At 39.3% G+C, this 21,673-nt stretch overlaps 1 protein-coding gene across 1 annotated transcript; it reads right to left on the bottom strand.

The window, feature by feature from the left end:
* Positions 1-517: 517 nt before the first annotated feature.
* Positions 518-21,380, bottom strand: POPDC3 (popeye domain containing 3). Its single transcript, XM_043890187.1, has 4 exons — positions 21,243-21,380; positions 3,006-3,737; positions 1,974-2,082; positions 518-984 (listed from the first exon to the last, which is right to left on the bottom strand). Exons 2-4 carry the CDS (start codon positions 3,488-3,490, stop codon positions 703-705), a joined length of 876 nt encoding a protein of 291 aa, XP_043746122.1. The 5' UTR covers positions 3,491-3,737; positions 21,243-21,380; the 3' UTR covers positions 518-702.
* Between the last annotated feature and the right edge of the window lie 293 nt (positions 21,381-21,673).

Here is a 21,673-nt window from a genome sequence, read left to right as displayed (position 1 = left end):
GAGATGCTGTGCTACATTTTTACTATTGATTCACAAGTATTCTTTTTACTCAGTAATTAGTATGCAGCTTTTCATGAAATGCCTCTGTTTAAAATATGCTAGCCATGATTAAGCTGATAAATTATTTGTAGTAATAAAATAGTCTTTAAGATTGGCATACTATCATCTCGAGAGATGCAAACATTTATTCCACTTTCAACTCATGTTAAATAACTTCACATTTAAAATAAATAATTGCTGCCTACCCCATAGTAACACATGTTGCTTTCATCAGAGGTTGTAGCAAAATTCTGGCAGCACTGATGTGGAAGTAGCTACCCACTCTCCTGCTGAGAGTACTTACTGGCTGCTTCTCGAGAAGTGACACCTAACTCAGTAGGGCACAACAGCAGACTTCCATAAATCTGAGGACATACTTGAGGATGCAAAATTTCATTCTCCCGGTTGTGGTACAGAAAAAGACAAAATTGCCCACAGTTTTTTCACCCCCCTTCATATATTCCAATGAGAAATACAGAAAAAAAAATTGTAAAATTTATTCACAGTGTACAAGAAAAGATGAATAAAACAGCTGGCAATAGCATCTTGCCTCTGAGTTGGATTTATAAAAATATTAGTGAGCTCAATTTGCCATATTTTGCTATTTCATTTGGGGAATGATGAAGAGAGTCTTTTATAATTATAAAACTTGAGACTTCGATGTCAATTATCACAATATCGTCTGGAATTCTGCAAATGTTCTGTCAGGGATGACTTGGACGTTTCAGGACTTGACATTTGAAGGAAGTTGGGTAACCGAATATCATAATGGTATCTTTTTCCTATGTATACCCTGTCATTCAAGGCATAGAGTTTATCTGCAATGTCACTGCCAATTAAAACCGAAAACAGGCGGGAGATATACCGATGCTGAGCCAAGAGCAAGTATAATTTCTTTCTCCTCCAAGACACATATCGACAATCAGTTTCTGCTGTGAGGGTAACCTAAAAAAACATATAAGATCACACATAAACAGAAATTAGGCAACAAGAAATGTTCTGCCTTTTTTTTTTTGGCCCCAAATTTTAAATGAATTTCTCATGCTGATTTTAACGTTAAAACCCACAATATATTGTAAAACATAAAGTACAAAATTTATTACTATATATGTAATTCATAACATGAATAATCACAGTGTTGTGCCCATCTCCAGTTCAGTTTCTAAGTTTAGATATCTATATTTTGCATTTTATTGAAGTGAGAGCTACTTGATATTAAAAAATAATAAAGTTGGCTAATGTTGGGGAAATATTTCCATGTCAGTCTTAAAGACTGTGGATATTTAACCCTAATCCATTTTCTGTAGTACTGAATAGAATTAACCTGATCTACATATGTATATGATTCTATATATATAAAACACACATATATACACACATGTATGTTACATGTATTAACCAGAGGAAAATGAATGCCATAATAGAACCTACCGAAAGGTTATCTTTCAATACTACCCGATATGGCAGCATAGTAATGACAATTTGTTTAGCATTTTGTTGCTAGAAAACAACTGAAATTCATCACATTTTGAATTTTAAAAGTCACTTATTTTGTCATAAGGACAGATTTTCATTCTTGGTGTTTTTCTAAACTGTGACAGGTGGCAGTGTTTAGAGTCAAATATCGGTTGATTATATTTTAATTCCCATGTACTCAGTTAAGCAAAGGAAAATTTAAGAATTGATCACAGACTTCTTTCTGTCCTACGGGATACCCAATCTTCTCCTTGTTGCTGGACCTATAAAGTGACATTAATCAGTAAGACTCAAGTGGAATGGGGAAGCCATGCCTGCTACCAAGTACATTCCGAAGTTAAGTGTAAATGACCCCATGTCATCTGCTGCCCTGTTTGCTTGTCTGCCTGTTTTTAAACAAGCAGTGTTTATCTGTTTGAAAGAGGCAGCGTTCACGGTGTGGTCTAGTTATCCCTTACCTGAAAAGTGCCTTCCTCTGTGGGTTTCAGTGAGTCCCATTCAGGAGAATCCAGGAACTGGAAGGGGAAAATGTAATGCAGAAATTCGCCATCAACTGTCACTCTGATCCTACCCAGACACAAAGGACATCAGTCAGGAGAGAAGGAGAAAGAACTAAATTGGTGACAAGGGCAGGGAGCAGTATTTCTGATCTCTGATGATTCTTTTGGCTTTTAAAATCTTGAAGGGCAAAATATTAAATTCATACATTACAATAAGTGACAAAAATCTGTAAAATTTATGTACTGCTGCTCCTCCCATAGTTAGGATTCTGGAATGGTGGGTGAAATTCATCAGAAAATTCATCAAACTGCACATTGATATGTGCCCATTTAGGTGTGTATAATATATTACAATTACAAGTTTCAATGCACTCAGTCAGATTTTAAATTAAGTAGAACTCTGAAGAACATAAAGATGTACCACTGGAAATACCTCTGTAAACTAAATATTTACCCTTTTAAAAAATATGAATAATCACATTCCTATTTCTCCCCCAAACTTTTTTTCAAATTTTATATATAGTACACTTCCCCTTTGAGCAAGTGGGCATTTGCTAGAAATTACTGAAAAAAAAAAATCATTATAAAATTTAAATGTTCTCTATTACTTAAAAGAATGCCCTAATAGAATGTTTCAAATACTTTGTATGCTAAATAACTATAAGTATTCTATACCTTCAAACTGGCATCATCTTTTTCTTGACTCTAAGTGATTAGTTTGGAAACAAATAGCATATCCAGACAAACCAATTCATACCTTTGATTTCTATGAAGAAATATTAAGACTAAATTATATCCTGCTTCAAGTAAATGGTACCATGTATTCTAAATGCCTATGTAAATGATTCATGTTTAAAGGGTTTTCTCATGCCTCAGAATACTAAATGCTGCTGAGGATTATACTACGCTGAGATGGGAAAATGCAGTGAAAAGAAACAAAAGCTAGTAAGTAATAAAGTGGAAAGCCACACAAGTGCCAAGAGTACAAACCTTCCTGAGACAAGCAGGGAGAGTTTGTCAATGGAGGTTTTCCCCTGCATGGCATAGCAGTGCTCCTTCTCCAGAGTAACCACTTCTGAGCTCATAGCAATAGTTCTGAAGTCGGGCAAAGAGGTCCCCAGAGGCTGGAAGAGGGAGCTGTACAACAGCTGAAATTCTCGGGCAAAGGTTATGCTGTGGACTTGATAGGCGATGTGAACAAACCGTATGAAGCAGATGACAAACAGTATAAAATTCCAGGAAAATATGTCGGCTGCACAGACATCTACCCAAGCCCAGATAGCAGAACAGAGAAAACCCAACCCCAGCAGACTGAAGACATAAAGGAGCCCAAAGAATCCACTGCCACCCATGAAACCTACTACAAATAAAATACTGGCTAGATGATAGATGGCTCCTTCAGCCTCCTGCTTCCAGATGGTGCAGACAGGGTGTTCATCGATTAGGTTCTTCCATAAACTTGAATTTCCTTCCATGGCTGTAGTACTGTCTGGTTCACTGTTCAGTCAATATTAAATATTATCAAAGCAAATAATTAAGTCCTTTGCCTTTCCATCATCAGAGTTGAGTCTTCACAAAACCAGAGAAAGCCGGGACACTGGACCTGGGGTGATTACGGGTTTGGTGTATGTGGATCTTGAAAAACTAAGAATCCCATGCTAGCATCCTTAAGTTCATCTGGGCTTCTGATTTAGTTCTAGCTGACAAATATGTTGTTGTTGCCTATGTAAGAAATAAAAACAGGATTCTAATTAAACAGAATTGAGAAGTGTATTTAATGAATCACCAGTGTTTTACTTATTCAAGTTGACATCCTACTTTCTATGAAGTTAAAATATATTCAGCACAAATACTGAAAGTATTACATTTCTAGGATAGGAAAAAGATGCATATTTTCAAGTTAGGCTTAATTAAAAATAATTTACAGATATTTTAGTATTTGTTACAATTAGCTAACTATGTATTTTTCGAGAAAGCTAAGTGCTATAATCAGCTGGTTTCTATAACAGTAATTCAGTGCACCTCAGAATCTTTCATGATAGTGACTAAAAATGCAGATTTATAGACTGTTTCCAGATATACTGAGTCAGAAATCTCTAAGGGAGGGGCCTCAGTGTTGGTATTTTGAACAAGCTCCCTACATGATTCTGATGCATCAATTCATGTCTTCCATGGCCCACCCTTTTAGAGATGCTGTTTGACAACTTGTTATTCACTCTTTACAAATGAAGAATTTGAGGCTCAGACTGATTTATCCTAGGCCACACAGTGGTTGATGGCAGAGCAGAACTTCAGCACTTAAGCCTGCATGCTAGATCCAATCATGTGGTCTCTCTCATGAGAGAGATTTTAAAATAGTCACTGCAAGGAGCCCTAATCAATAAATGTAAGAAACACACCATTAGGAATCAGGTTTTAAGAGCACATGGTAGACTGTGAAAATGTTTAATTAGATCAAAATTATTTGAGAAATATAAATTCAGTTCTCCTTTACTGTATTAGAGGCTCTTTCAGGCTAAAGGTTGTATCTATATAACTAAATAAATAATATTAAAGTTCCTGCTACTTACACATTTATTTGCCAGATGGTCAAAAATGTTAGCGACTAGTTCCTCTGCACATATATTCTCTACCCTTTCAGCCATATGGTAAAAATGCTAATATGTGATCTCATTCAGGAGAGATTTAACCATGATGACAGAGCTGAAGGATATATATCATTTATCACCAAGTTTCTTAACGATAAATGGTTTCAAGATGAAGCATTCATTGGATTGATTTTTTTGAAACCAAAATAACATTCAAGAACCTTGAACTTGTGTACTATATTGTTTTTATTTTGAGATAGATTTTTTTTCCAGAACACTTGGTAATAAAATATCAAATAACATAGACCTAGTCTCATAGAAAAAAAGTACCTACAGAGGTGAAAATGACTTTAGCTGAAATAAAAAAAGGAACAGCATTTTACTACCAACAGAACTAGAGATGAAAATAAAGAAGCTGCTGCTGCTCAAATTCCTGGTTTTTCATCCTGGGCAGTGATTCTCTTCTCAGCAAGGAATGACTTTAAGAACATCACCAGGTGAATCATTAAAACAGGAAAAAACAACACAGACCTATAACTTACAACTGTATTATTTCTACTTATGCTGCTTTCAAATACAAACATCCTACATCCCTCTAATTATCACTCCATCCATCCCTCTGTGAGGGATGAGCCTCAAGGCCAGACTGGCCCTCTGAACATGTTTCCTTTCTCTTCTTTAAACAAAACCCAAAGTTATATTATCACTGCATATTCACAAGAAAGAAACATTTTTAAAAAATACAATGAGTAGTTAAGAAGTGTGATATGCAGACCGCAAATGTCAGCCTCCCTGCTGTTTTACTTTTAAAACTCAAGTATTTTAAGTTAATTCCTCAAGATGCCAAGCAAATAGCCACAAAAGCAATATTAAAAATTGCTTTTTTAAAAAATACCAGTGGAGCTCTGAACTTGGATTTGAACTCCCTGGAAATTTAAAATCCTCAACAAATTGCGAAAATGATGCTAATGTGAAACGTTTCTGGCAATTCAGAAGGGAGTTTATTGGAATCTTACCCCTTAAACTCTTGACTTGGGGAATAATATACTGGGCCACCTGCATTCCTGGAGTGTGACCCATTATAATTATATGAGGAACTGTGTTTCCAGCCCTTTCCAGCCAGCTTGTGTTTTAATAAGCTGCTACCAAACCACCCTCCTACCCTTGATCCTGTATCACTCAGCAAAGAGTGCTGACTTGCCCTGATTAGATTACTCCACACCCAGGCTTTCTCTGCTTGGTGTGTTTTTATTCAGTCACCAAAACAGATGTACTTTATTAGAAGAGGAAGAATTGACAGGGGCAGGTGACGAGCCCAAGTGTTCCTCGGCCATGTGCCAGCCGCACTGTGTGAATGCCGAACACGACTCATCAGCCAGCCGCTGATGTCAAAGGCCTGTAGGCCTTAAGTCATGTTTTGGGGTAAATAAATGCTGACATGCCAAAGGAGCACAATGGATTTCTTAAGTAGTTGATCTTCCCTGCAAAAGAAGTTAACACTTGGGGACACAAAGTGCAAATACACAAAATATTTCCAAGCTTTTCCCCTTTTTACTCTTTACACTGTCAGAGCCTGAGTTCAAAGGAATAAGGAAATGTAAAGGCAGACACAAGGATGCTCAGCTAAATGTGATATAAATTGGGTGGCACAGGGATGAAGATTAACTTGAAATGGCAGTTATGGGCTCAGAACATGTACATTTATTTTTTTTTTTTCATGTACATTTATTATCTCACAGCATCACACTTACTGCCATGAGCGAGGCAGTATCTAAACCATCATGTTCAGCTTACAGATGAGAAAGGTGGAGCCCAAGGCAGGTAAAATAACTTGCTTCAGGTAAAAGTCACAGTAAGTCATGAAGCTGGAAGTCCAAGTCTTCTTCCGCTCAGCTTCATGCTCTCCCCAGCAGGCAGTGTGTCTTTCAAGGCTGCAGATCTTATTTAATGTGTTGGGAGACCAGTTGAATATTCTGCCAGGACGGTTTGCCAGGAAAATAATAATCCTAACAGTGGATATTTGAGATAGGCTATATCCGCTTGTCCAGTTCAGTCCATAATGCTTAGAATACTACCAGGGACACAGACATAGAAAGCCACTCATGAAATAATCTGCTGTATTACTGTTCAACACTGACTCATTTCCTCTTCTTGATTCCAAAGTTATTAAGGGGCAAAGACAAATGTTTTTGTATTTCAGACCCTTGGCACTCAGGGAATGTGGATTGAACACGTTGATAGAGAGGAACAAGTCCTCTCTGCCTTTTCCATCCTCACTCTATCCAGGTCAACAGATGTTCTAACATCTTCTGTCGCCTAGGGGAACAGAAGTGGAGGCCTTCTTGACTGAGGGGTTAGGACATCACTTATTTAAGATGTCTGGCACAACTCCAAATTCATAGGAGAATCCTTCTGTCTTCTTACAATGTTCAGTTCCTTAAGAGCAGCTGAATTCCTGATTTCATTAAAACAGCTCTGGTAGCTTGTGGTATTATGTTAGTTGTGGTTGCTAGGCAACCTAGAAGATCAAAATTCTATCAATATTATCCTCATTAATTGGCATCATATCCCAACTGTGGTATGTGTTACATATGGAGAAGATAGTTTTCTCTACTTAAACCTTTAAGTATGTATACTTAGCAACTATGTGCCAGACATTTTAAAAATTATTTAATCTGCACAACAACCCCATGAGGAAGGTACTATTATCTCCATCGCACAGATGAGAAAATTGAAACTCAGAGAAGGCAAGTAAATTGTACAAAGTCACCACACTGTTCATATTGGAACTAAGATTCCATCCAGGTCTGTCTGACTCTGAAACTCACTGTCTCAACCATATCATTCTGCTTCCACAGTACCAGGATTTAGAAAATATAGACTTTAGTTTCCTCCTTGCTACTTAGATGAACTTAGACATATTTATTCATCCGTAAAGCAGAGGTAATGTCACCTATTGTGTCTACTTTAAAGGGTACTGGAACATTCAAATGAGAAAATCTATATTAAAAATTCTTAGCAGATTTTATTCTTTTAATTTTTTAGTCTTTTGGGAGCACTTATTATTTTTTTATTTTTATTGGAGTATAGCTGTTTTACAATGTCGTGTTACTTTCTTCTGTACAGCAAAGTGAATCAGCTATGTTGTTGTTCAGGCGCCCAGTCATATCCAACTCTTTGTGACCCCATGGACTGCAGCACACCAGGCCTTCCTGTCCCTGACCATCTCCTGAAGCTTGCCCAAGTTCATGTTCATTGCATTGGTGATGCCATCCAGCCATCTCATCCTCTGACGCCCTCTTCTCCTTCTGCCCTCAATCTTCCCCAGTATCAGGAAGAGGAATCAGCTCTGTGTATACATATAAGTCCCTCTTTTTCTGGGTTTCCTTCCCATTTAGACACCACAGAGCAGCGAGTAGAGTTCCCTGTGCTACGCAGTAGGTTCTTATTAGTAGTCTGTTTTATACACAGTCGTGTATACATGTCAATCCCAATCTCCCAATTCATTGCACCCCTCCCTCCCTTGGCATCTATCCATTTGTCTTCTGCATCTGTATCTCTATTTCTGCTTTGTAACTACAGATTCCACATATGTATTAATAGTTTTTTCTCATTCTGACTGACTTCACTCTGTATGACAGTCTCTAGGCCCATCCATGTATCTGCAAATGACCCAATTTCATTCCTTTTTATGGCTGAATAGTATTCCACTGTATATATGTACCACATCTTTATCTATTCCTCTGTTGATGGCCATTTAGGGTGTTTCCATATCCAGGCTATTGTAAATAGTGCTGCAGTGAACACTGGGGCACATGTGTCTCTGAATTACAGTTTTCTCTGGGTATCCAGCAGTAGAATTGTTGGATCACATGGAAGTTCTATTTTTAGTTTTTAAGTAACCTCCATACTGTTCTCCATAGTGGTTCCACCAGTTTATTAATACATTCTCATCAATAGTGCAAGAGCATTCCCTTTTCTCCATACCCTCTCCAGCATTTACTGTTTGTAGATTTTGTGATGTTGGCCATTTGGACAGGTGTGAATTGATATTTCATTGTAGTCTTGATCTGCATTTCTCTAATAATTAATGATATTGAGCATCTTTTTATGTGTTTGTTGGCCATCTGTATGGCCATCTCATCTTTGAAGAAATGTCTGTTTAGGTCTTCTGCCCATTTTTTATTCAGTTGTTTGTTTTTTTTAATATATTGAGCAGATTTTTAAATAACAGAGAAATGGCATTGCTGTACTTGTTGCTTGTTTGCTACAGAGCTGAGCCATTTGAAGATATAGATTTTAAAAGCTTTCTTCAGAGGATTTCAATAGAAGACAAACCATCCTTATGTCATAAATTCTAAACTTACTTATTCCTGCAGGAGTGATCTGTTTTATTCTTCCCTATCTTGTGTCCTGACCACCTAAGGCTGATAGGTATCGACCCAGAACTAACCTATCCTTGAGTAAAGAAACCAGTCTCTGGAAGCCAATAACAATCGGAACCACCCAGGGACTTGTTAAAATGCCCCTTCCCTGGCCCCACCCCAGAATAACTGAGCCAGGGACGGACCCAGACAGGTGGATTTCTAATAGGCTCTCAGTTGATTTTTTTTAAACTTTTTATTTTGTGTTGGGGTATAGCTGATTTAACAATGTTTTGATAGTTTCAGATGAACAGCAAAGGGAACTCAGCCTACATATACAGGTATCCATTCAGTTTGACAGCCATTATTTCATCTTGTTCCTGAAGGATTCCTGGATTATCCTTGGTTAAAGAGCCTCAGCTTTGTCCATTCCTGGCTGCCAGCTGGCTGTCCTTCCAGGCTGGTTACTCCATGTGATGTCCTCTGATCCTTCATTGTCTGTCCACAGCTGTAGTCCCAGTGTTGGGTCTACCATTCTTCTGTCTGGTCTGTCCAGTTGGTATTACTACTTAAGAGGAAGGTGTCAGTCTTAGCTATGTCCCTAAACAGCATGTGATTAAGTTATTTATTGTCTGTGCCGAGCTTTCTCTAGTTGTGGCCTGCGGGCTTCTTATTGCGGTGGCTTCTCTTGCTGTGGAGCATGGGCTCTAGGTGTGCGGTCTTAGTAGTTGTGGCATACAAACTTAGTTGTCCTGCGGCATGTGGGATCCTCCCAGACCAGGGATCGAACATGTGTCTCCTGCGTTGGCAGGTGGATTCTTAAACACCGTAACATCAAGGAAGTCCCACAGTGTGAGATTTTAATCTTCCCAGACCTGTTTCCTCATTGATAAAATGAAAGATTTGGACAAATAATGTGCAGCTCCTTTCAGCTCTACAATAACACCACTTTCTATGATATGGAATTCAAAGTTATTCCTAGCCCAGGTCAAAATATAGAGCAGAGGGGCAGAACTGAATTATGATTGCACATCTTCACGCCAGGTTTGTGACTGGGGCCCTGCTCTGGAAATTGTTTAATCATTTAAGGACTGTAGTGGGACCCAGGCACTGGCATTTTTTTCACAGACTTCCCATTGATTTTGTTGTGCAACCAGGGTTAAGAACTTTTAGGGGGTTGGGGTAAGAGACACTAGAACATTCTATAGAGTAAAGGATCTGGATTTTAATCCTTATTTTTCAGGGCTAGAAAGGCACATTTTTCTCTTGTGTTTCTCACTTCCATGCTTTGCTCAGGTCAGGAGGCATTTTCTTCCTCACACTCATCTCTGAGGGGGCTCAGGGTCTGCATGTTCTGCATCCGCCTTTCCTTAACATGGTGGGTGAAGTGCACTTTCTAGGCTCTGAACTTTTATGGTCTTTACTATCTGTCTACATGGCTTCCACTGTATATTGACCATAATATATATTTTCCGTTTAATTTTTTTTAAAGTATGTATTTATTTGGCTGTACCGGGTCTTAGTTGTGGCATGCAGGATCTTTTTTAGTTGAGGCATGTGAAATCTTTAGTTGCAGCATGTGGGTTCCAGTTCCCTGACCAGGGATCAAACCCGGGTCCCCTGCATCAGGAGCTCAGAATCTTAACCACTAGACCAGTAGGGAAGCCTCTGTTTTCCTTTTTAAAGCATCATTATTTGTTTATTCTTTCAGTTGTGGTACATATTTAAGTAATATTTTAAAGAATCTAATGTAGATAGTGTGTATATTTTTAAATATTGGCTTTATTAATTGGTCATTTATATATGTATATATATTATATAAATAGTGTTCAGGTAGAAAAACAATGTTTAGAATATAGTTTTGGAACAAGCAGGTTAATAGCCAGGAAGCCCAAGTGAGATATGATCGATACCCGAGTCAATGGGTTAGGTGTTGGACAAAGAAAGAAAGAAAAGCATGTATTATATTAACCATGAAGAAGAAATGAAAGGAAGACATGTCTCTGCTGAGACAGAAGAACAGAGAAGGGATGAAGATGCTTTGGAGTTATAAGAGATCCTGAAGCTTGGAAAGAAATCAGAGGAAGTTTGGGGTGGGCAGGGGACTCGCTTTGAGTCATGTTTAACCTGATGCACCTGGTCTAACAACAGAGTTCACAGCAGAAGATAAGGTGCAGGATGGAGGCATATTTAACAGTTGTCCTAAATGACACAGGATAGCACTGAATAAGGACTGGAGCTGATGAGATTATCTAGAAAGTGAGTACAAAGAGAAATGAGAGTTGAAGTTAAATGCCCATGACCAAAAGCCTTAGAATTCTAGCGTTGTGCTGGCCACTGCAGGAGCCGTCAGCCACACGTAACCACTGAGCCCCTGAAATGTGACTGGTCTGAAGCAAGATGCGTTGGTCTCAATGGATTTCAGACACAGTACAAAGATAAGGAATATGTCATTATGTCATTAATAATTTCTTTATTGGTTGCATGTTGAAATGATAATGTTTTGGAAATACTGGGTTAAATTAAACCTATTATTAAAGTTAATTTCACCCATTTCTTCTTATTTGTTAATGTTGCTACTGGAGAATTTTAAATTACGTATGTGGTTGCATTATATTTCTCTTGGATAGTGCTGGTCTAGAGCCTCTCAAGTAACAGGAAAGAAGAAATTCATTTCTTCGTCATGCTAAGACTTGGCATGATGCTGTGCAAACAGTGCATATGTATAGTATATAAATGTAATAAATATGGAAGAATTATCTCAGATTAAGAGCAGAGAGTTGATGTAAATGTAAATGATATTGGCTACAGTATTCATACGCTACAGTCAGTCAGATGTTATCCAAGGCATAGATGTGTCACCATCTGGCTTCTGCCTCTAGAGATGGCCAACCCCACTAAGCTCTTGGCTCCTTTATTCTACCAACGAAGGTGCTACTTTTTTCTTTTGCCTTAGGAGAATCCTACTTTCTTAAGCAATTATATTACATGGTCTCATTTTCTCATTTCATCTTCTGATGTTACCCCATGGAATACACTGGAAATCTCAGGTAGACAGTCTCATAAATTTTATGCTGGAGATTGGATTGTGGCCTTCTGGATTCCAGAAGATCCACACCAGCCTTGGGGGTTTTTCAGTTACTACCTAAGTCTCTTCATGCACCACTAGGCTCCCAGGCTGGAACATGCCTTTGACTTTTTATACCAATGAAAGCTTGGCTTCACTTGAGACTCGAGGAAATTGGAGAACCTGCCCACAAGCTATGCCAGGCTTCTCTGATTCTCTTGTCTCAGCTAAAGCCACATCTGATTATCTCTAGCCATGTTTGGTTTCTCACTTTATCACATATGGTGGGAGGGAGAATTCTAAGATTCCTACCCTGCTCATGCAAGGTCCTGTAACCCCCTTTCCTTAAGTCTTCCCATTGAATGGCATTCTCATGTGAATGGCATGGGATAGAGGGTGCCTACATTAGGTAACATGTTCTGGCCAATGGGGCTTGAATAGTGACATCTGTGATTATGTTAAGCTATGTAAGACTCCACTGTAGGACTGGAGAGGGGCTGGAAACTAGACAAACATATTCTTACTAGCCTAGAAAAAAGCAAACACCATGCTGTGAACTGCCTGTGGGGGCCACTAGGCAACGAACTGCAGGCAGTCTCTGTGAGCTGAAAGAAGTACCCAACCAAAGTTACCAGAATAATGGGGACCTCAGTCCTTCAATCACAAGGAGCTGAATTCTGCCAATCACTTGGAAATCTTGGGCGAGGACCCTAGACTCCAAATGAGGAGTGCAGTCTAGCTGATAACCTGAATTGCAAGCTTGTGAGACCCTGAGCTGAGGATCCATTCTAGCTGTGCCTAGACTTCTGACTCACAAAAACTGTGAGATAGTAAATTTGTATTGTTTTAAGCCACTAAGTTTGTGGTAATTTGTTACGAAGCAATAGAAAATGAATATACACACCTATGAATATTCACTATAAATGAGGCTTTTCATTAAAGTAATAACTACATTTTATGGTGGACCTGAAATACAGGTTTATGGAGAAGAAGACAGTCCTTGTGAGGTTTCTATTAGGAAAATCAAGTGATAACAGGTCTTTAATCATATCTGGAAAACAAGACAGGACAAGTGGCCCTGGGAATTATATTTAAATTAACTGTATCACTTTATAGGTTTTTCTTTCATGGAGTCCAGTGGCCCCAACACTATTAAGCATGTGGGCAACTTCTAGAATGCTTATGTCATTCATATGTTGTTGTTTGGGGTCCCTGGTGGCTGAGATGGTAAGGAATCTGCCTGCAATGCAAACAACCAGGGTTTGATCCCTGGGTCAGGAAGATCCCCTGGAAAGGAAATGGCAACCCACTCCAGTATTCTTGCCTGGGAAGTTCCATGGACAGAGGAGCCTGGCGAGCTGAAGTCATGTGCGACTCTTTTGCGACCCCATGGACTGTAGTCCACCAGGCTCCTCTGTCCATGGGATTTCCCAGGCAAGAATACTGGAGTGGATTGCCACTTCCTTCTCCAGGGGATCTTCCCAACTCAAGGATCAAACCTGCGTCTCCCGCATTAGCCGGCGAATTCTTTACCACTGAGCCACCGGGGAAGCCCACATGTCATTCATACACCAGTCTCCAAAATTCCTGGAATGCCATGTTTCCATGGTTGACTTTTAGCTGGATCAATTCTTTGCAAAATTGGGCCATACATGTATGGTGAATACTTGATGTTTCAAACACATTCAGAGAATAATACTAAAAAAAAAAAGCCCATAGAAACTCGAAACAAATAGCTATGTAATTCGAATTGTGACTCCACCAAATTTAGATGAGTTGAGCAATGGGAATTAATGAAGTAACTATGTGCCATCTTCTTAATCCTCATATACTAGTACTACTAGTAGTACTACCAACGCTGTTATCACCTAACGTTTACTGAACACTTACTGACTGTGTGCCAGGCACATGTCTAAGAGCCCTAAAATGCCATGTCACTTAATCCTCACAACTTCATGAAGGAGGCAAATTTATCTCCCCATTTTACAGATGAGATATCTAAAGCATAGGCTGCACAAGGATACAATATTGATAGAGCCCAGGAGCCCAGACTCACTCTCAGGCAGGCAGATGCCAAGGCTCTGCTGTCTTAACCTTCATGATTTAACTGCTTCACATACAGTTTGAATCTAAATATCTGGACTTACTGGAACAAATCAATAGCATTCTTGTTTTCTCACTTCAGTCCTAGATTCAGTGAATTTAAATGTTTTCTTAAGAAATTACAAATTTTCAGGTGGGAGATGAGAGAAATAGGTGAGTGAGGTTGAGAGGTACAAACTTCCAGTTACAAAATAAATGAGTCGTGTCTAAAATGTACACTCTGGGGAATATAGTTGACAATTATATAATACCTTTTTTTAAAATTGGAGGATAATTGCTTTATAATGTTGTGTTGGTTTCTGCTGTCCAACAATGTGAATTAGCCATAAGTATACAAATATCCCCTCCCTCCTGAGTCTCCCTCCTAACTCCTCCATCCCACCCCTCTAGGTGATCACAGAACACCGAGCTGAGCTCCCTGTGATACCCAGCAGCGCCTCACTAGCTATCTGTTTTACACATGGTAGTGTATATATATCAGTATTACTCTCTAAATTCATCCCCTCCCTCCTTCCCCAACTATGTCCAGCAAGTCTGTTCTCTATGTTTGCATCTCTATTTCTGGCCTGCAAATAGCTTCATCAGCACCATTTTTCTAGATGTGCTAATATATGGTATTGGTCTTTCTCTTTCTGACTTACTTCTAAACTCTAGGTTTGTCCACCTCACAAGAACTGACTCAAATGCATTTCTTTTTATGGCTAAGTAATATTCTATTGTATATATGTACCACTAACTTCTTTATCCATCCATCTGTTGATGGACATCTAGGTTGCTTCCATGTCCTGGCTATTGTAAATAGTGCTGCAGTGAACATTGGGATACATGTGTCTTTTCAAATTATGGTTTTCTCAGGGTATATGCCCAGTAGTTGGATTGCTGAGTCTTTTTTTTAAATTTTCATTTATTTTTATTAGTTGGAGGCTAATTACTTTACAATATTGTAGTGGTTTTTGCCATACATTGACATGAATCAGCCATGGATTTACATGTGTTCCCCATCCTCATCCCCTCTCCCGCACTGCTGAGTCTTATGGTAACTTTATTCCTGGTTTTCTTTTAAGGAATCGCCATACTGTTTTCCATAGTGGCTGTATTAACAACTTATTAATACATTCCCACCAAAAGTGCAAGAGGGTTCCCTTTCCTTCCCACCCTCTCCAACATTTATTGCTTATAAATTTTTTGATGATGGCAATTCTGACTGGTGTGAGGTGATATACTTCATTGTAGTTTTGATTTGCATTTGTCTAATAATGAGTGATGTTGAGCGTCTTTTCATGCTGTTTGTTGGCCATCTGTATGTCTTCTTTGGAGAAATGTCTGTTTAGATCTTCTGCCAATTTTTTTATTGGGTTATTTGTTTTTCTGATATTGAGCTGCATGAGCTGGTTGTGTATTTTGGGGATTAATCCTTTGCCTGTTGTTTCATTTGCTATTGTTTTCTCCCATTCTGAGGGTTGTCTTTTCATGTTGTTTATAGTTTCCTTTGCTGTGCAAAAACTTAAGTAGGTCCAATTTGTTTATTTTTGTTTTTATTTTCATTACTTTCAGAGGAAGGTCAAAGAGGACCTTTCTGTGAGATCTGTGCCAAAGAGTGTTCCGCCTATGTTTCCCTCTAAGAACTTTATAGTTTCTGGCCTTACATTTAGGTCTTTAATCCATTTTGAATTTATTTTTGTATATGGTGTTAGGAAGTATTCTAATTTTATTCTTTTACATGCAGCTGTCCAGTTTTCCCAGCACCACTTGTTGAAGAGGCTGTCTTTTCTCCACTGTATATTCTTGCATCCTTTGTCAAAGATAAGGTGCCCAAAGGTACTTGAGCTTACCTCTGTGCGTTCTATCTTGTTCCATTGATATATACTTTTGTTTTTGTACCAGTACCATACTGTCTTGATTACTATGGCTTTATAGTATAGACTGAAATCAGGAAGGTTGATTCCTCCGGCTTTGTTTTTCTTTCTCAAGATTGCTTTAGTTATCAGGGGTCTTTTGTGTTTCTATGCAAAGAAAATTATATAATATTAATCTTTGTATGTTGACGGACGGTAACTAGACTTATCATGGTGGTCATTTTGAGATATATAGAAATATCAGCTCACTATGTTGTGCACCAGGAACTAACATAGTGTCATAGGTCAATTATATTTCAAAAATAAAGCAACTCGTAGAAAAAAAAGTCAAATTTGTGGTTATCAGAGGAAGGGGTTGAGGAAAGGTGGTCAAAAGGCAGAAACTCCCAGTTATAAGGTAAATAAGTCCTAAGGATATAATGTGAAACATGATAAATATAGTTAACACTGCTGTATGTTATATATGTGAAAGTTTCTAAGAAAAATCCCAAGTGCTCTTATCACAAGGAAAAAGTATTTTTTCTGTTTCTCTAATATTGTATCCATATGGGATGATAGACTTTCACTAAACTTAATGTGGTAATAATCATTTTATGATGGAAGTTAGACTATTATGCAGCACATCTTAAAGTCATACAATGCTGTATGTCAACTATATTTCAGTAAAACTGAAAGAAAGAAAAGAAATTAAAATTTTTGGAGCAACAGAATGATAGGAGGTTGAGTCACTCAGTGCCCTATAATTCTTAATGTGAAGAAACAGCTGTAAACCTCTCCTTCATAAGCTTATCATTTATCTGCTTTAAACAAACAATCCCCATACTCTGCTTCAAGTTCTTCTGACTTCTCCATGTTCTGGAAATGGCTAAAGGCACAAGCAGGAAGCCACTCACTTTCAGTCAGCTGCAATCATGTCATGCAGTAAGTTCACCAGAGATTCCTGATGAAAGATGCAAGAGAAGCTGGAATCACAGATGCATGAAACAGTCTTTCCTTGATATGAATCCAAGGAAGACACCTTCACTTAGCTCTCCTCCAAGTGTCCTGCATACAGCAAATGAACTCACTTTTTCTATGTTTACTTCATGTTCCTTCCTGGCAAACACACCTAATAAGTTCATGTGTGCTAGCTAATTGGCTGTAATTTTTCCTGTCATTTGTTTGAGCTTAATGAGCAGATGGATCACACACCAGGGTCAGCAATGTTTGAAACCACCAAACCAGCCACTCCTGGTGCTAATAGGAGCATTTCTGCAAGGAATTCCATTTCCTTTCGAGTGTTTTATAGAGACAGGAGCTTTCTCTTTGTGAGAAAAATTGTTCACTGGTTCTCCATCCAGACAGTCAACAATCTTTTCACTTTTTAAAAATTTCTTTCAGCCTCATTGTTATTGACTTTGAAGTACTTGAGCTTATTCCAGCCTTAGACATTGCTTTTATTTTTGTGTACTTCTGTCATGATCTTCAGTGTGGATTATTCCCTTATTCCTGCTGCTCAGGAAATACTGCATATTCTCTTGATTCTTTCAAAATATTTGATTATCTCAAGCTTCTCTTCAGTGTTTAAGCTGTCCTTTTGCATGCACTATTTGACATTTTTGAATCAAGATGCTTAAATATTCTTGGGATATTAAATGAGTATTTTTCTATAGAAAAATGCATAAGTGCAAAAGAATAACAAAACACAATCTTGCAGGATATCACTCAGTGAACCAAGGTAGCTGGTAATGTTTGAGGTCTGTGTGTGTTATATTTTGTGTTATATTCCTATAGGGCTTGGTTAGCTGGTTACAGTTTAATGTGTTCACCTGGTGTTTCTGACTGAGTAAATCATTGAATAAGTTAGTACAAAATTTGCATCATGCTTGAATTGTTACTTACATTTCAGTTGCATTGGAATGATGCTGGTTTTCAAAATAAGCATTTTAGCATAATTGACTGTGTCATCAACTTTCAAATAGCCAAGAACACATTAATAATTAACATATGTAAGAATTCAACAAATCCCTGTCCTCATGGAGCTTGCATTTTAGTGAAATTCAAATTTTGACACCATTTAAGCCCAGTTTCAAATTATGAGATCTAAGATAATCTAAAAATACATTTTATATGCAAATAAGCTACTTAAAACTCATTTAAAGTCAGTTGTTGCATATTGAATTTTTAAATAAATGCTATATTTTAAAAGACAATCTAAAGTCTTAAAAATCAAAATGCAAGCAAGTTGTTTCTTAGAAATTCAAGACCAAAAGCAACAGACAAGCCTTAAAATGTTGTATGTATCACAGGAGTAGCATATTACATATTAATGTGCCTGTATTCTTCTATTTGTATAAATGCAAGGGCATATGGAGTGATTTTTCACTTAATGCTAAGAAAGGTTGTTCCTGGATGTCAGGACACTACTTTTTTCTTTGCATAAACTGATATTGTTTGCTTCCTTTATAATAATCTTATAAAACTAAAAAGTGATTTTATGTTAATTTGAAAATTTTTAAATGCAAAGATATCAGAGAAGAAATATCCATGAACCCAACAACCAAAATTATCAAATATCAACACTGTCATATTTTTGGATCTTTTTAAAATAAAAAAAGATTCCACAAAAAATTAAAGATCACCATGGACTACTCTCTAGTGCCATTCCTCACCCATCTACTCCCTCTATAAAATTGTGTTTCTTTCCTGTCCATATAGAATAATTTAAAAAACTCCAATTAAAAATGTTAAGCTAGACTAGAATTGTATCTTATGAGTTTTTCAGCTTTACGCTTAATTTTTTTCTGATGAATAATTTTAAACATATTCCAAAATAGAGAAAATAATATATGATTACCCCCCTATACACCCATTACCTAGATTCAACATTCATCAAGGTTTTGCCACATGGAATTTTTGAAATCAAAAGCGGAAAACTGTAACCTACTGTTCATCCTACAGTTTGTTCAGTCAATAAACAACCACCTACTAAGGAAGACAGGGAGAACTGAGATTAGTTATGTTCTCACTATGTGCCACGAACTGGGTCTTGTCTACACTGACCCACTGAGGAGTCAAAACTATGCCACCCAAAGAGTATCATTAGCATTCTTCAGAGTGGAAAATGAGGCTTGGAAAGATGAAAGTTCTTCCACAGGCCCAGCTGCTTGCTCTTCTTTCTAGACCGTACATCCCTCCTCCCCCACCAATTTCAGTATGTGTGATAGTCACTAGAGGTTATTCTGTTGAAAAATACAAAATGAGAATGTCTCACTTTGTAGCTGTGTGAATTGATCCCTCAATTCTCTGGGCTGGAGGAGGGTCCAGCGTTGTCATGGAAGTTTTAAGTCAGCAACTTTTTGTTATTATTTAACTTATAAAATAACCTGTTATAACTTTCACTTTAAGATATTTTCCTCTAACTACTTAGATAAAAGAGAGGAATGTTTTCTCTTTTCCTTTAAAAAAAAGTCTCAAAAAAAAAAAAAAGTCTCATTAATGATTCAATACACTTTTGTAAATTCTTACTTATTCTCTATAGCTAATAATCCCAGCTGACCAACACCCATAATTACAGAAACCAATTTCAATTGCAGTTTGTGGGCTTGCAAATGTATCACAGACATTTTCCAAAGCAGTTTTGAAACTTCTTGCCTGTCATATCACTTATGTGTTGTTATGCTCATATGCTGCAGCAAATGCTTCATAACCATTCTTGATCTTTCCTGGGGACTGTTGAGAATAAGCAGACAGGAATGTTCCAGTGTATCAACCCTATTAGTCAGTCTTGTGATAAGAAGCATGGGATTTGGGTTTCCCCTGACACATATTTATTTAATAGCATAGACTGTCACCATTTAGAAGCCCAGGATGCACAATGATTCAGCTATTTTGAGAAACTGATGAGATTAAAGAAACTCAATTATCAAATGTCTCCCAGCTTATATGTGTAAAATTTTAGTAGAACAGATAACATCTTATTCTAGATTTCACTTAATATTTGTATCCCAAACTCTTCAAAAGACAAACCCAGTCTTCCAGAGAAGGAAAGAACCTTAAAGATCATGTGGGATCAGACAGACCTCTTCATTTGGCAAATGTGTAAAGAGATCCAATATTTATTTTGCTTATATTTTGTTTCAGGTAGTTCTTGTTTGGTTTTCAGTGGTCACAAAGAACAGTGCCAGGTTCCTGTATTGTCACACCAGGGAGTTGTTTGTGCAACAGTCCCTGGTATTAAAAATAACAGAAAAGAAAATAGCCACCAAACTTTAGCATGAACAGAGAAAATTTTTTAAGGCTGCCATAAAACTCAAGTGCAACGTGCAAGCTTGCAAACTGAAAATAGCTAACCACAAGAGTTGGAGTAAAAAGTCAGGAAGGAAGGTTGTCACATTCTAGAAGTTCAGTAAATCAAATTAGGTTATATTCTGCTTTCCCACTTATTTACATATAGAACTTTTTCACTTTTTGCAAAATGTTTCCTGACTAAAACAAAAATTTTTCGTGTGTGTGCCATAGCCATATTACTGTTTTGATTCTGTGCCTTTAATCTTTTCTTAAAATACAGACCCTCAAAATACATATCTCTGTAACCGACCTTGGTGAGGAGGTAGTTTCGTGGTTTTCAAATGTCTTTCTCTTTCTTTCCTTCCCCTCCCCTCGCCCAGGGGGATTCCCCAAATAGAGTAAACAGGTCAGCGTGACCTTGGATGAGGCCGCTTTCTGGGTCCCGAACTCAACGGGGAAACCCTGCCCCTACTCAGACCTTTTGCCCAGGGAAACTTCTCGCCTCTGCCCGACTTCCCCAAGGCCAACCGAGGGCTGTCAGGGCCCCCTGAAGCAGCTTTTCTCCCTCTAAAATCCGACCATTTGGGGGTCTTCAAGGTGCTGCCCGGGGCAAGAGTGGGTCCAACAGCAGATGTGGGAGGAAGACTCACCTCTGTGGGCGGAGGACCCGAGCGCCGAGGGCCGGTGCGCCGACCCCAGCTGGCCAGCCTCCCGCGGCACCCGCGCGGACCCCCGGGCTCGCCGCTGGCCGGAGCGGGGCCGGAGCGGGGCCGGAGCGGGAGGCAGGCGGCAGCGCCGCGCAATCAGGGGTACAGGCAGCGAAGCTTGGGCGCTGCTGGGGGTCTGCAGGTCGCGACCCCCTCCCAGGAGCGGGGCCAGGACAGACACCGCACCCGGCAAGCAGCCCCGGCGCCGCAAGGTGTGAGGGTGCAGACGGCGGCGGGAGGGTGGCGGCCGAGGCGCCCCGGCTCCCTCCTTACCTGGCCTTTCCCGGCCTCACGCAGAGCTCCGGCCTCGCGCCCGCAGAAGTTTCCCAGCCGAGCGCATCGGGCCCCGCCGACCGGCGCGAAGTCCCTGGTGCCCGGCTCACGCGCTCCTGGCCACCCCCCGCGCCGGTGCCCGCCCTGCGCCCGGGCGCTCAGTGACCGCAGCCCGGTTCCGGAGCGGCGCGGTGGCGCAGGCGGGGGCCGGGCACGGGCGCGCGCCCCGGGGACCGCGGGGAGGGCGGGGTGGCGGCGGCAGGAACGGCGCGGGGCCCGGGTAGCCCCAGCCTCCAGGGAGTCGTCGGACTGCTGATCAACCTAGCGATTGCGCGGCGGAGTAAAGTTTGCAAAGATGGGTCTCAAGTGAACGCAGCTTACAGCTGAAAAACAGACCTCGTGCCCGCTATATGCCAGGCAGAGGACCATGG

This window comes from Cervus elaphus, chromosome 28, assembly GCF_910594005.1.
Source record: "Cervus elaphus chromosome 28, mCerEla1.1, whole genome shotgun sequence".
Classification (NCBI taxonomy): Eukaryota; Metazoa; Chordata; class Mammalia; order Artiodactyla; family Cervidae; genus Cervus; species Cervus elaphus.
This window is presented reverse-complemented; position numbering and strand designations above follow the sequence as displayed.

What these genes read in the sequence shown, in the direction of transcription:
- POPDC3 (XM_043890187.1), bottom strand. Translation starts at nt 3,490, where the DNA reads ATGGAAGGAAATTCAAGTTTATGGAAGAACCTAATCGATGAACACCCT. An exon ending in TCCCTGCTTGTCTCAGGAAG is followed by an intron (nt 2,083 to 3,005) that starts GTTTGTACTCTT and finishes GTGTCTGGGTAG; the next exon opens with GATCAGAGTGACAGTTGATG. An exon ending in CAGAGGAAGGCACTTTTCAG is followed by an intron (nt 985 to 1,973) that starts GTAAGGGATAAC and finishes ATGTTTTTTTAG; the next exon opens with GTTACCCTCACAGCAGAAAC.